Source organism: Carettochelys insculpta, chromosome 20 (genome assembly GCF_033958435.1).
Source record: "Carettochelys insculpta isolate YL-2023 chromosome 20, ASM3395843v1, whole genome shotgun sequence".
Classification (NCBI taxonomy): Eukaryota; Metazoa; Chordata; order Testudines; family Carettochelyidae; genus Carettochelys; species Carettochelys insculpta.
In genome coordinates this window covers 16,368,051-16,381,330 of record NC_134156.1, presented here as the reverse complement: position 1 = coordinate 16,381,330, position 13,280 = coordinate 16,368,051, and the positions used below count along the sequence as shown (strand labels likewise).

Genomic DNA, 13,280 nt, shown 5'->3' with positions numbered 1-13,280 from the left:
TGAATTTGTACTTATTAAAGGTCATCCTATTTACCCCAGCCCATTTCTCCGGTGCGTTCAGAGCATTTTGAATTATGACCCTACCCTGCAAAGCAGTTGCAACCTTTCCAGTTTGGTATCACCTGCAAGTTTACTAAGCATCCTCTCTATGCCAGTACCTAAACCACTGAAGATATTGAACAGAACCAGTCCCAAAACAGACCCTGTGGAACCCCACTTGTTATGCCCTTCCAGCGTGATTGTAAACCATTAATAATGGTTGTCTAGCCAGTTATGCATCCACCTTATTGTAGTCCCATCTAAATTGTATTTGTCTAATTTACTGATAAGATCATGCAATACCATATCAAATGCCTTATTAAAGTCTACGTATACCACATCCACTGCTTCTCCCTTATCCACAAGGCTTGTTATTTCCATAAAAAAAAAAAAAGCTATATCGGACCTGTTTGCCATGATTAGTTCTTCACATGCCGGCTGTTACCTATCACCTTGTTTTCTTCCAGATTCTTGCGATCATACTCCTTAATTACTGGCTCCATTATCTTTCCTGGCACAGAAGTTAAACCGATTGGTCTGTAGTTTCCTGGGTTGCTCTTATTCCCCTTTTTATAGATGGGCACTATATTTGCTCTTTTCCAGTCTTCTGGAATCTCCCCAGACTGCCACAACTTTTCAAAGATCTTAGCTAAAGGCTTAGATACCTCCTCTATCACCTCCTTGAGTAATCTAGGATATATTTCATCAGGCCCTGGTGACTTGCAGTCATCTAACTTTTTAAAGTAATTTTTAACTTTATTTTTTTTTAAATCTTCTAAACCTATCACCTTCCCACTAACATTTGCTATGTTAAGCATTCCTCCAATCAGACTTCTTGGGGAAGACGGAAACAAAGAAGTCATTAAGCATCTCTGCCATTTCCAAGTTTTTTGATATTGTTTCTCCCTCCTCACTGAGCCTACCCTGCCCTTGGTCTTCCTCCTGCTATATTTATAGAATGTCTTCTTATTACCCATTTACTCTTTTCATGATCAGCAGATGAGGATACAAAGCAGATATCTGCATATTTGCAGGGTTCTAGATACAGAATTTGTATCCACATCTGCATCTGCAAAAATGAGCTGTGGATATGTGGATGCAGCTATAAAGCAGTTATCCATGACTCTGAAGGGGTCTACTCATGCTCCTTTGCCTCTCATGAGCTCCCTCTGCTGGTGGAATAGAGGTCACAACCCATAACTCTAGCCTAGGGGCTCAACTGTACTTTGAAAAGTTTGGGGGGGGGGGGGCAGGAAGGAGGATTAAATGATTTGCCAAAGGTCATTTGACAAGTCAGTGGCACAGTTGGAAAGAAATGGACACCTGATTCTCATCTCCAATGCAGCTGTTTCCATATCACTGCTGCTTTTAAATTGGTACTTGAGATCTTCTGGAATCTTAAAATTTAAAGAGTGTGACACTTCAAAGTGAATCACGGCCAGATGATTCACAGGGCATTTTCACTCTCTCTCCCCCACCAGTATTTCAGACATAGGCTCCTCTCTTTCCCTCCTTTGCTCTGATCCACTTTTAATTCAGATTTTCTGTATCAGTACTTTACATTACCAGAATTTAGAGCAACTCACAACTTAGATGGGAAATTAGGACATTTGCGACCATGAAGACAGGCCAGCTTCTCTTCCCAGAGAGGAGATTTACCATATTATCACTCCCCGCGGATGGGTGGGGGAATGGATTAGTAACTAGCCAGCAGAGCATACCTTCCATTCTTAAAGATTGCAATAAAGTGCACAGAAGGGTTTTGGGGACCAAAATTTGTACAGACACAGCAGCTGCTGTCTTAGACACTCATCTAGCCTTCTTTCCCATAGTGTCTGAGCACCTCAGCTTTACCTCAGAACCCCACTGTGAGGTAGGGTGGGGCTATTATTCCCATTTTACAGAGGGGGAACTGAGGCACAGGATGACCTTTGGCAAGTCATTAAGTCTCTCAGGATGTCTGTGGTGGATCAGGGAACTGAATCTATGCCCCAGGCTAGCACCCTAACCACCAGACCCTCCTTTTCCAGGGCTACTGCTCCCTATAGCCAGAACAGACTTCAGGGTCTGGACCCTTTTCTGTTATACAGAGCCATAGCTCCTGAAATACTTAGTGGTTGGGACCTTTGAAACCCCATCCCTCCCACAGTCTGATTGGCAGAGGTGGAGGGATGAGGCAGGGGATCACAGGAAGAGAAGAGGGTTATGAACAGGTTCCCTCTTATTTTTCCCATCCATGAGCAGAACAAATTTTATGAGCACCCAGGCTTGTGTGAATGTGCACCACCAATAGAAACAAGCTGCCCACTGTGGGTGCTCAGCTGGGCAGCACTTGAATCTCTCCTGGGCAGCTGCCCAAGCACTCAGCTTACAGGGAATGCTGGCTGTGAAGCTATTGGAGTCTCTCTCTGTCTCTGCCACAGAGGTCCAATGCCATGCTGGGCAAGTCACTTACACTCAACTTTTCACCAGCTGTGTCCCCTTTTCTAGGAGGCTGACATGACCCCGAACATGGCCGCCCCATGCTTGCAACACCCTCATTGACTACAAACTGAAAGGCATTACCAGGTGTCGGGGGAAGCCAGCACCCAGGAGGCCAACACAAAGATCCTCCGCTACACCCGCCAAGCCAGTTCAGCCTAGTCCCGTATCGTCTGTGCATGATGGTAGAGGGTAACAGACTGGAGAACCACCACATGCTCCTCTCACCCTCTTCCCCCTACGTTTGGTCCCCTCCACACCCACTTCTTCCTCTGGAAGCACTGTAGGGTTTCCAGTCATCGCTCTCAGGCTGCGATGCTCCATGGGATGGGCAGAACTGTCCCTGCTCTCACCTGAAGTGGCACGGTGCTGATGATTAGTGTGAGAGGAGGGTGTGGAGGGGACAAGAGACGGCTGTGAAACCTCATGCATCCCCCATCTGTTGCCCTGACCTGCATACTCTGTTGCTTTGCAGCAGATCCACATTTGAGTCCTAATGCAAAAGGGAGCTCCAGCAGGCAGACGAAGGTGAGCAAAGAAAATCCAGGCATTTTCAGCCATTAGTGTGGTGATCAACGTTCACTAGAGCTAAGCCTGCACTGTCACTCCAAAGTGTGACTCAGTCCCAGAGAGAGACGTGTTAACACTACTGGAGGCTGCAGAACATGACAGAAGACAGGAGGGGGCTGGACTTTCCCAAGTCATGGGGGGTGAAATGGATAACGAAACCCCACTCATTTTCAACAAAGAGATTGGGACACCCAGTTCCAGGTGCCTGCACACTTCAGCCACTACAGACCCAAAAGCAGAGGGCTCAGCTGGTTTAACCCTCTTCTCCCCTGGACAGATGCCCCATTACTCACTTGTCTACAGGCAGGAACAGTCCACTGAGCACAACGTCCTTCTCTTCGTTTCCACACACGTCAGAGGCTTCCGAGCTCTGCACGCTCTCAATGGCACTGTCCATGTCAGACTCATGGTGCACCTCTTGTTGGGCCAGGGTCATCGTGTCCTCATCAGGGAACAGCTCTGACTCGCTGAACGTGCTTTCACTGTCCAAATAGGCACCGTCCTGGATCTCGCTACCCTGTGTGTGGAAGGGAAAGGCCAGTCAGGAGGCATGCACGTTTGCTGCAAGATTTGAAAAGTAAACAGAAGCAGCAGCCATCTCTCTCTCCTAGAGACACCATCAGCAATCCCTGTAATTGGAGTGCTTGGGCAGCCACCCAGGAGCTGCTGGGTGGCTCAAATGCTGCCCAGCTGATAAGCAGAGGGCCCACAGCCAGCAGCATGTGTTTCTACTGGTGGTGCGCATCAGCATATGCATGAAAAATTTATTCTGCATGTAGAGAAAAAAACAAGAGAGAACATTCATCTGCACACTGGTATTTGCATTAGAACGGCATTCAAAGGGTTACTGTTGGAGAGCCCAAACCCCATACACTCAATGCACAAGGCTTCTCCTACAGAATAAAATACAGCCACCCTCTAATGAGTGTTACACAGAGCGACAGGGGGCCAGATGCAGGAGCACTTATCCAGAACCACAACCTGCCTTGGATGGCGAGTGCCAAGGACAAAGCTGACTGACTGTTCATAACTGCGCTTGTATGCCCCATTTGCAAAGCTGGAAATCTTATGTCTCCAAAATTCAGCCATCTGCAATCATCTTTTTCCACTGCGTCTCTTACCAAGGAAAGGAGCGAGGGAACAAACTTTCAATGGTCACAGAGTAATGTAACTTCCTTGCAGAAAGGCCTCCTGGCCTTCACAGGTCGGACCTCCCTGGTCCAGCACCCTTGGAATCCGATCAGTCCCAAAACGAGGGAATTTGCCAGGTCAGGGGAGGTCCCCCCTCTCTGGCCCACCAGCCTGCCTCCTACCACTGACCAGGCTGGGCTGACAACCTGGGCTCTGATCCTGGACTCACAGCCACCAGGCGTGGCTCCTGCTCTGGTTGGGCCACTGGCCCAGTGGCTACTGGCCGTCAACCCCAGCCCTGGAAACACCAGCACCACCAGGTTCATGGCTGGTCAGGGCCACCAGCGCCCTTGTCACAGGGCTTCTGGCTATCAGGGACTCCTGGCCCTCCTGCCGCTAAGCCACCGGCTCTGGAGCAATCTGGCTCCTGCAACCTCCTAGATCCTTCTGGACCATGGAAGTTGTCAGATCAAGGCGTCCCAGATTTGGGATGTACCCAACCCAGACAAGTCTTTAGCCACATACATTTTCCATATGCAATCCAGTTTTGGTGTTACCCAGCCATCTCTTTCAGCATGTGGTAGTGCTAATCTCAGTGTTCACATGTACTGGGAGCTGTGGCTTATCCTTGGGGATGCTCAGTTATTTTCTCTGTGCTTTGAAAACATCAGAACCCACCAAATAAAAACAGACTCATCTTCACCTGTAAAATTAAAGCCGCCCTTACTAAGGTGACATTACATAGGAGCAGCAGCGTGCCATAGGAGACAAATGTGGTATGACTAACAGCTCTGTCTGACAGCTGAAGCAACAAGGAACAAATCTTTCCCTGAAGGAAAGCAAAGCTTATTTAAAGCAGCCACTTGTAACAAACATGACTAGAAATTCTACCCTGTTTCTTCCAGGAAGACTGACCTCTGAGGAACTAGCAGGATTATAACAGGACAGAGATCAAGCTTATGAGCCCCGATTATATGAAAGCAAAACTGACTTTTTATTCAGACTTCAGAACTTAAAGCGTTAAAGATCTATGTAAAGACCTAATGTAAACCATTGGTAAAATTTTCAAAAGAGGCTAAATCCCATTTTCAAAAGTCATTTAGGCACTCTTCAAAACGTTACCTGTAGACCAAAGCCATTGTTTAACAGGACTAAATTTGGACGCATCTGTATTAAAGGGCCCTTTAAATTTCCAGTGACATAAAAACAGTCAGGAAAAAAGTTAAAGCTTCAAAACACCCAATCCAAATTCCAGGGGCTTCCAGAAGTTAGTCCAGCAAAAATACAGGAATGGGTGGTATGCAGGGGGGGTTATTTTACATTCTTTATATTTATATATAGTTAAATAACTAGAAGACTGGGATTTTACTAAACAGTCTATGGGAATTAGGTGCTTCTATTCCATGGAACTTGGATGCTAGTGTCCTCTGGTACTTGGAAAATCCCATTTGTAGTCTAGGACTACACATGCTCAGAATAATGCACATGTATAAGCATTTGTAGGGTGGGCAACAAAGTTTTACTTTGAAACTGAACCAAGAAGCCAGTTATTTGTATTCCTGGAATGTCACCACTGACAAACAGTGGAGAAATTCATAGGTAAATGAAGAACTGCTCCCTCTTCTACTTCACTGCTAGGCATATGGTCACTAATCTTCTTGCCCCTAGATGGGGAATTATTTCCACAAGCAGTTAACACCTCCCACAGCTCTATGTCTGAGATGCGTTTACATCCCTTATGCAAATCATTGTAGGGCCCTGCTGATATTGCAGAACTTTGGACTCATTTGTTTCTGGGAAGTGGATTTCCTCTTCAGCATATATTCTGAACACTCACATGTTAATATATCCACGTTACAGTCCAGGATATTTACAGGGTTCTTTAATACAGATTGTTCCATATTAAACAATGACTTTGGTCTACAGATAACATTTTGAAGAGTGCCTAAATGACTTTTGAAAACAGGACTTTGCCACGTTTGAAAATTTTACCTGTGATTTACATTACTCACAGGCAAAAGTGTGGCCTAATGGCTAGATCACTGCACAGGCCTCAAGAAGCATGGGTTCTATTCCTGGCTCTTCTGCTTGGTGACCATGGGCTCTCTCTCTACTTCAGTTCCTTCACCTGTAAAATGGAGACAACCACTCTTCCCTTCTTTATACTGTGAAGTGCACTGGAGAGCTATAAATAAGACATGCACGTAGAACAATGGTGTTGCTTATTTTTAGCTCTTTTAGACAGCGACAAGAAGTTGGACATCTACAGGCCCTGGATGGCATGACTCACCCGGATGTTTGCTACAGAGTGGTAACCCACACTGAGTTGCCACATTTCGTGAGGGTTTAATGCAATTAAACACTAGCTGCTGTTATAGACAGACATCTGTGAAAAACTCTGGAGCTCTTGCTGAAAACTGTACTGTTAACTAAATCATAACACAGCAGGCAAGTCTCACGGGCATTAAAACAAATTAAGGTGTGCAACTGAAGGTCAACAGTGGCATGACAGATTCCCATTCCAAATCCTGCAGGTAACAGCTCACATTTACTTTTCTAATAATAGGAACACAGATGCTCTGAAAAAGTCCATTAGTAATTAGAGTCCCTCTCACCAGAGTGCTAGGTGCTTGCTTGTCCCCTCCCTGCCAATTTGCAACTGGCTAATGAGCCACATTTTAAATTTCTATTACAATGTGTATTTATAAGAAGTCACAGCACACACTGTACTTAACTATTACTTGGCAGCATCACATACAATTGTCTGCAATTATAATTATTTCTCTGCTCTTCAGCTCTTCATAGCTAAGCCTTTCTAAGTCACAGGCCTTGGAAAAACTGTCACTTCCAGTCAGAATTTCAATTCTCAGTGTTTTCCAGAGTCCCACGACTCTCCTGTGAGGCCTGCCAGGACTCGGGGCTTCAGCCGCATGGCTTTGAAAATACTCACTGGAGCTTTACTCTGGACAGTTCCGGCTCCACCTATAAACAGTTTACTACAAAAGCGCCCACAACTCCTCAGAAACTTGCTTTATACCCAGCAACCATTATAAACATCATCAAGCCAGACATAACAGCCACTTCCAGAAAGGGAGTCTTGGCTCACCTGAGAAAGGCACAATCCATGGACTGGGAGGAACGCCCATTAGAGACTTGACTTTAGCACAGTAAAGGACTTAGCTACAGCCAGCCTAGCAAGTGGATAGGAAAAACTGATGGCCTGAGACACTCCAAACCTGTGCCACCAGATGGAAAACCATCTCCCCTTCGCACTAGACAACTCTTCCCCCTCCACAGAGCAGCATACAAGTTCTCAGCACAAGCTGAGGAACATGCCTGTCTCCAAGGTCAGAATGTTACTTATCTTGTGCCTCGAGCAGAAATAAGTTTGAGAAAGAGCTAGTTATCACAGCACAAGCACTACCTTCTTGAACAGTTCAGGGTGTTGAAGATAGCTGTGAGAAACTGCTTCAGGTTTGAGACACGTCAGGCATGCCAAAGGTGCATGGTAAAATGCCTTTATCACGTCTACTTGTATGGGGTGCAGGTCAATAACACATATCCACCCCTCAGAAGACTTTTCTCAGAATTATATCACTCTGAAAGACCCACATTTATTAGCAGTACATCCCCATCACGAGACTTGATTCTAGCACATTAACTCTTGCTTTGTTGATAGGATTTTGGTGTTTTAACCACATCTCCAAACTGCGGTCAGGCTGGGTTCAAATATGCTAATGGCATTGTTGAAGGCCACACAAGTGCTAGAGATCAACTGCAATCATGTGAAACAACCCTTTCCAGGCTTTGAAACAACACTTGGAAAGATGCTCCAAGCTCAGCTTGGTTTCTTGTGATCTCTCAGTAGCTGAGTGCAGAGATTTGTTAGCTGAAGAGTTGTTGCTAGAGAAAATACACTTATCTCTATACCTATTAGTAGTCTTATTGTAAGTGGGGGGGAAAAAAAAGTACATCTAAATTATGTTTAAGGCACAGGATAGTAACCAACCTCCAGGGAATATTCAGACTTGGGAGAATTCAATTTGTTTAAATTCACAGATGTTTATTTCAAGCATTTTTCTATTTTTAGTCTATTTAACATATTTAAATTCCTACAATTGCACAAATTTATGGGTAGAAGGGTCATCACCACCTGACAACATCTTAAATCAACTGTGATAAGTTCTTGAGCAGTATTTTTCTTACTCTGCCCACCTGTAAATTTCAATCCTCATTAAAGAAATATTTTTCTTTTGTGTGTGGGTGCTGAAATTGATGGAGCTTACAGATGAACATTGATTCCTTCCAAACCTGAATATTCACAAATGGAGCAGCTACAGATCAAAGAAAATCACAAGGAAAACACTCATGACAGACATGTGCAGGTTAAAAAAAAAAAACAAAGCCACATTGCTAGTCATGAAAGTTGAAGTTAGTGAATAGCATTACTAAGTGCACATTATTCCATAAAGTGATCAAAATATTTAAATCTTTCAGCATTAATACCAGCAGTTTCAGCTTCATACAGTGCTGAAAGTACATTTAGCACAAGAAGCTTAGATACACATTCTACAAGATGACATAATACTCAGGTTTTGAAAGTTGATCTTCAAAGTTTTTTCCTACTTAGCCCTGAAATAAAGCACTATCTGTACAAAATAAGAATGACTGAACACATGGTATTTAGCTTTTCTTTTTAAAAAAAAGTTAAGAGCTATCTAGGTAGGATAGAAGATGCATGGAACATTGAAACAATGATTGATGCAGGGTTGCAAAATATGCACATGTAAATCTACAGAGGGAATAGAAAGACACTGATGCAATTGGAAAAGGAATTATATACACCTGGATTCTAACTATAGTCTGCTCCCTATTTTTCTTGTATAATCAAGAAAATTTGTGACTAATGGTTTTGGAAGGTGTTTATATAGCAGACAGTACAGTATGTCAAACAATACTGAACAGCTTGTGGTTTAGTGATGCAATGAGTATCTCCTCACAGGGCATTACGAAAATATGCTTATCAATATGACTTAGCTAGAATATATTTTATGCAAAATGCATTGTGAAAGGTGTCACTGGAAAGCTTATAACCTACTGGAAACGATTATCCTATTTGTATGCATTTATCATTGCCGTTTTTGCAGTGAGAAATATGAAGTATAAATCTCAAAACAAAAAAAGCAGTAAAGTAGCACTTTAAAGGCTAACAAAATAATTTATTAGGCGAGCTTTTGTGGGACAGACCCACTTCTTCAGACCTTAGCCATACCAGAACAGACTCAATATTTAAGGCATAGAGAACCAAAAACGGTAATCAAGGTTTTGGTTCTCTATGCCTTAAACATTGAGTCTGTTCTGGTATGGCTAAGGTCTGAAGAAGTGGGTCTGTCCCACAAAAGCTCGCCTAATAAATTATTCTGTTAGCCTTTAAAGTGCTACTTTACTGCTTTTTTATTTTGATGGTATATAGACTAGCACGGCTTTCTCTCTGTTACTAATTAAGTATAAATCTGTGTTATATAGTTATGCTAAGAGAGGACCCTTAAGGGTAAAGGTCCACCACTACCACCATCACGCTGGGAGGGAATGACCTGGAAGATGTGGAGCAGTTCACATAACTAGGGAGTATTATGGGCATAGATGGATGAACAGATAAGGATGGCAATGCCAGGATAGGGAAAGCAACGGCTGCATTCAAGACTCCATCCCATATGGAGTTCACAAATAATATCTGCAAAGACAAAACTGCAGATCTTCAAACACAAATGTGAAGAGTGTGCTCTTGTATGGATGCAAGACCTGGTGTATTAAAAAGTCTTTAAATCACAAGCTACAGACATTTATAAACAGATGCCTGAGGTACATCCTTCACATCAAATGGCAACACTTTGTCACAAATGAGGAGCTTTGAAACAGAGCAGGAAGAGAACAAATTGACATCAAAATCAAGAGAAGAAAGTGGGGATGGCTAGGCCACACTCTCAGAAAACCATCACCCAGCATAGTCCGCCAAGCTCTCACATGCAACCTGCAAGGAAAAGAGGAAGACCTTGAACAATGTGTCAAAGGTCTACTGAGATGAAGAACAGCAACTGGGGTACTCCTGGAGCCAGCTGCAAGTTTTGTCCCTAGTCAGAATGAAGTGGAGAAGGCTTGTAGATTATTTTGCTAGTCTTTAAAGTGCTACTTGACTGCTTTTTGTTTTGGTAGTGTATAGAGTAGCACGACTCCCTCTCTGTTACTTGTGCTCCACGTGGAGTACAAGTAACAAAGAGGGAGTCGTGCTACTCTATACACTACCAAAACAAAAAGCAGTCAAGTAGCACTTTAAAGACTAGCAAAATAGTTTATTAGGCGAGCTTTTGTGGGACAGACCCACTTCTTCAGACCATAGTCAGACCAGAACAGACTTGATATTTAAGGCACAGAGAACCAAAAACCGTAATCAGAAAAAAAATGATCAAGGTGAGCAAATCAGAGAGTGGAGGGGTGTGGGGGGAAGGTCAAGAATTCGATTAAGCCAAGTATGCACACGAGCCCCTATCGCGACTCAAAGTTCCCATCCCAGTTCAAACCACGTGTTAATGTGCCGAATTTGAATATAAAAGCCAGCTCGGCTGTTTCTCTTTGAAGAGCATTGCCAAAGTTTTTTTTTTAACTAACACATACTGGTCTGAAGAAGTGGGTCTGTCCCATGAAAGCTCACCTAATAAACTATTTTGCTAGTCTTTAAAGTGCTATTTGACTGCTTTTTGTTTTGGCAGAGTACAAGGGTTAAGTAGCAAGTGAGGGTCATTAAGGGTACTCCAGGATCTTGATGGCCCATTTGCTAGAAGATAATGAATTGTAAATTGACTCCCCCTCGCAACCCCCTGCAAAAAAAACAAAGAAAGCAGTCCTGTAACATCTTAAATACTAACTTAGGTGATAAACTTTCGTGGGAAAGACCCGCTTCTTCAGCTCTAGATAGTGTTATTAACCAAGTGTAGATCTAGATCTGAAGAAGGTGCTACAGGAAGGCTCTCTTTGTTTTGTGAAGATACAGACTAACATGACTAGCTCTCCGAGACTACTCGTTTTCTCCTGTAAGCTTAGGGAGAACGGGGCTGGAGCTGGTCCTACCAAGGCCTGTGGCCATCTCCCCTCATGCTGGGACCCACCTCGGACCTTGTACTTTTCCATTGAAAGTGAAGAAAGTGTAAATTGAATACAAAGGATTCCTCCTTTGGTAAAATCTTTGTAAAGGTAGGAAGCCAAACAATAGGGGCTGCTGCCAGTCCTGAGGACACCCTTCTTTACTCCCAGCGATGGCTGCTGGAAATATCCCAGAGTGAATGGGGGAAGGATGGAGCCCAGACTGGGAGGCTGTCCAGTCTCTGAAAGAGGCTTAGCAGAGTGATGGCAGGCCTACACTATAGGGGAAGGTTGAATTTAGGTAACAATTTCAGGTATGTTAAAAAGGTAGCTAAATCAAATTTACCCGAATTCAGCGCCATCTCCACTAAGGGAGGTCAATGGGAGCCTGCACTCCTGTCGACTACCCTTGCTCCTAATGGGAGGGGGCGGGAATACCAGCGTCGACAGGGCACCCTGGAAATTCAATTTAGTTCCCTCCCCCCTCAGGCACTTTAACAAACTCTGGAAGATAACCACAGCAGGGTCAATCTTCCCTGTAACGTAGATGATCTCTGACATAGGGTGAGATAGTCCATGTAACCACTTTCTTAGTGTATTAAGTTCAGCCTGTTTGTTGTTGTTTTACTTTGTTTAGTAGCCTACATTGTTCTGTCTGCTATCTCTGATGACCACTTAAATGCTACCTTTTATACGTAACAATCACTTTTGCTTATTAATAAATGCCATCTTTTATACTTAATAAACACTTCTGTTTATTAAGGCCCCACCCCGTCCCTCCCACTCCAATGGTTACTGTGGGGTGGGGTTAGGGGGCAAGGAGTCTGCGCATCTCTCTCTTTACCCTGACAAAGAGGCAAACATGAGGTTACCTTGTAAACACCACTTTATACAGCATAAGATGGCTTTAACTGGGGTCCATGTCCCACTGAGGCTGTGCATGTGGGTGCTGGGGCCAAGTACTTTGGCTGAGCCTTCCTAGGGCTGAGGTGATCTCAGTGCCTGTAATATACTACAGAAGGGCTGTCTATCCTACCTGTGTCCAAGCTGGAAGAGGCCAGACGGCCTGGGGTGAGGGATGCCCAGAAGGGCAGGAAAGTAGGCTCAGCAGTATTTCAGCACTTCAAGTAACAGTCCCAAAGGGGTCTCTAGAACCAAACCCACCACACTTACATCATCTAACCAGGTACTCGCCATATCCCGAAGTGCTCTATACACCAGTGAGAGAGAGAGAATTCTGCAGCAAGTGCTCAATATACAGCAGTGTTTCATTCTGCGGAAACAGCTGCTGTCCATAGATCTCAGAACACTTAACAAAAATTAATGAACTCCCTCTCTTGGGGGCAACTGTGAGGCTTAAGTCTGATCCACATTTAACACAGATGAATAAACTGGGGCAGAGTGGAGAGTGACTTTTACATGATCACTGCAAGTTCGAAGGAGGGAAGAGAGATCTTGGCTATAGGGAACAGGGCCATCCCGAGGGGGTGGTGGGGCCTAGGGCAAACCCTCCGCCCAGCATTCCATGTGCGGGGCCTTGGGCAACTTCCTCCATGCTGCAGGCCCTGCCTTTTCCCCATTCTGCCCCACCTTGACTCCTGGTCCCGTCCCTGACCAGCCTAGCTGGGAATTGCCTGGGGCAGGGGCCGGAAGCAGGAGATCGCCTCCCTCCCCCACCACTTGGTGCTCTGCTGCCCACTCCCATCCACTCAGCCCTGCTCCTCTGTGGGCAGCTGGGTTAGGGTTAACCCTCAGTTGGCAGGTAGAGAACAGCAGAGCGCCCTATGATGAGTGCTGGGGAGGAGGGAAAGGGGAAGGGGATGCACCTGCCCCCACAGTGCCCCAGGTAATGCCCCCCCCCCGGGCAGCAAGTGGCAGCGTGGGCCAGGCTACAGCGCTGGGCTGTTAGCCACACCCCTTGT

At 44.8% G+C, this 13,280-nt stretch overlaps 1 protein-coding gene across 3 annotated transcripts in view; it reads right to left on the bottom strand.

Moving 5' to 3' along the window:
• RAB11FIP4 (RAB11 family interacting protein 4) overlaps positions 1-13,280 on the bottom strand; it is a 284,100-nt gene that overhangs the window by 38,536 nt on the left and 232,284 nt on the right. For all 3 annotated transcript variants that reach the window (XM_075014241.1, XM_075014243.1, XM_075014242.1), the window contains one exon: positions 3,384-3,607. In XM_075014241.1, the coding sequence (XP_074870342.1) occupies positions 3,384-3,607 (224 nt within the window). The remainder of the gene's footprint in view (positions 1-3,383; positions 3,608-13,280) is intronic.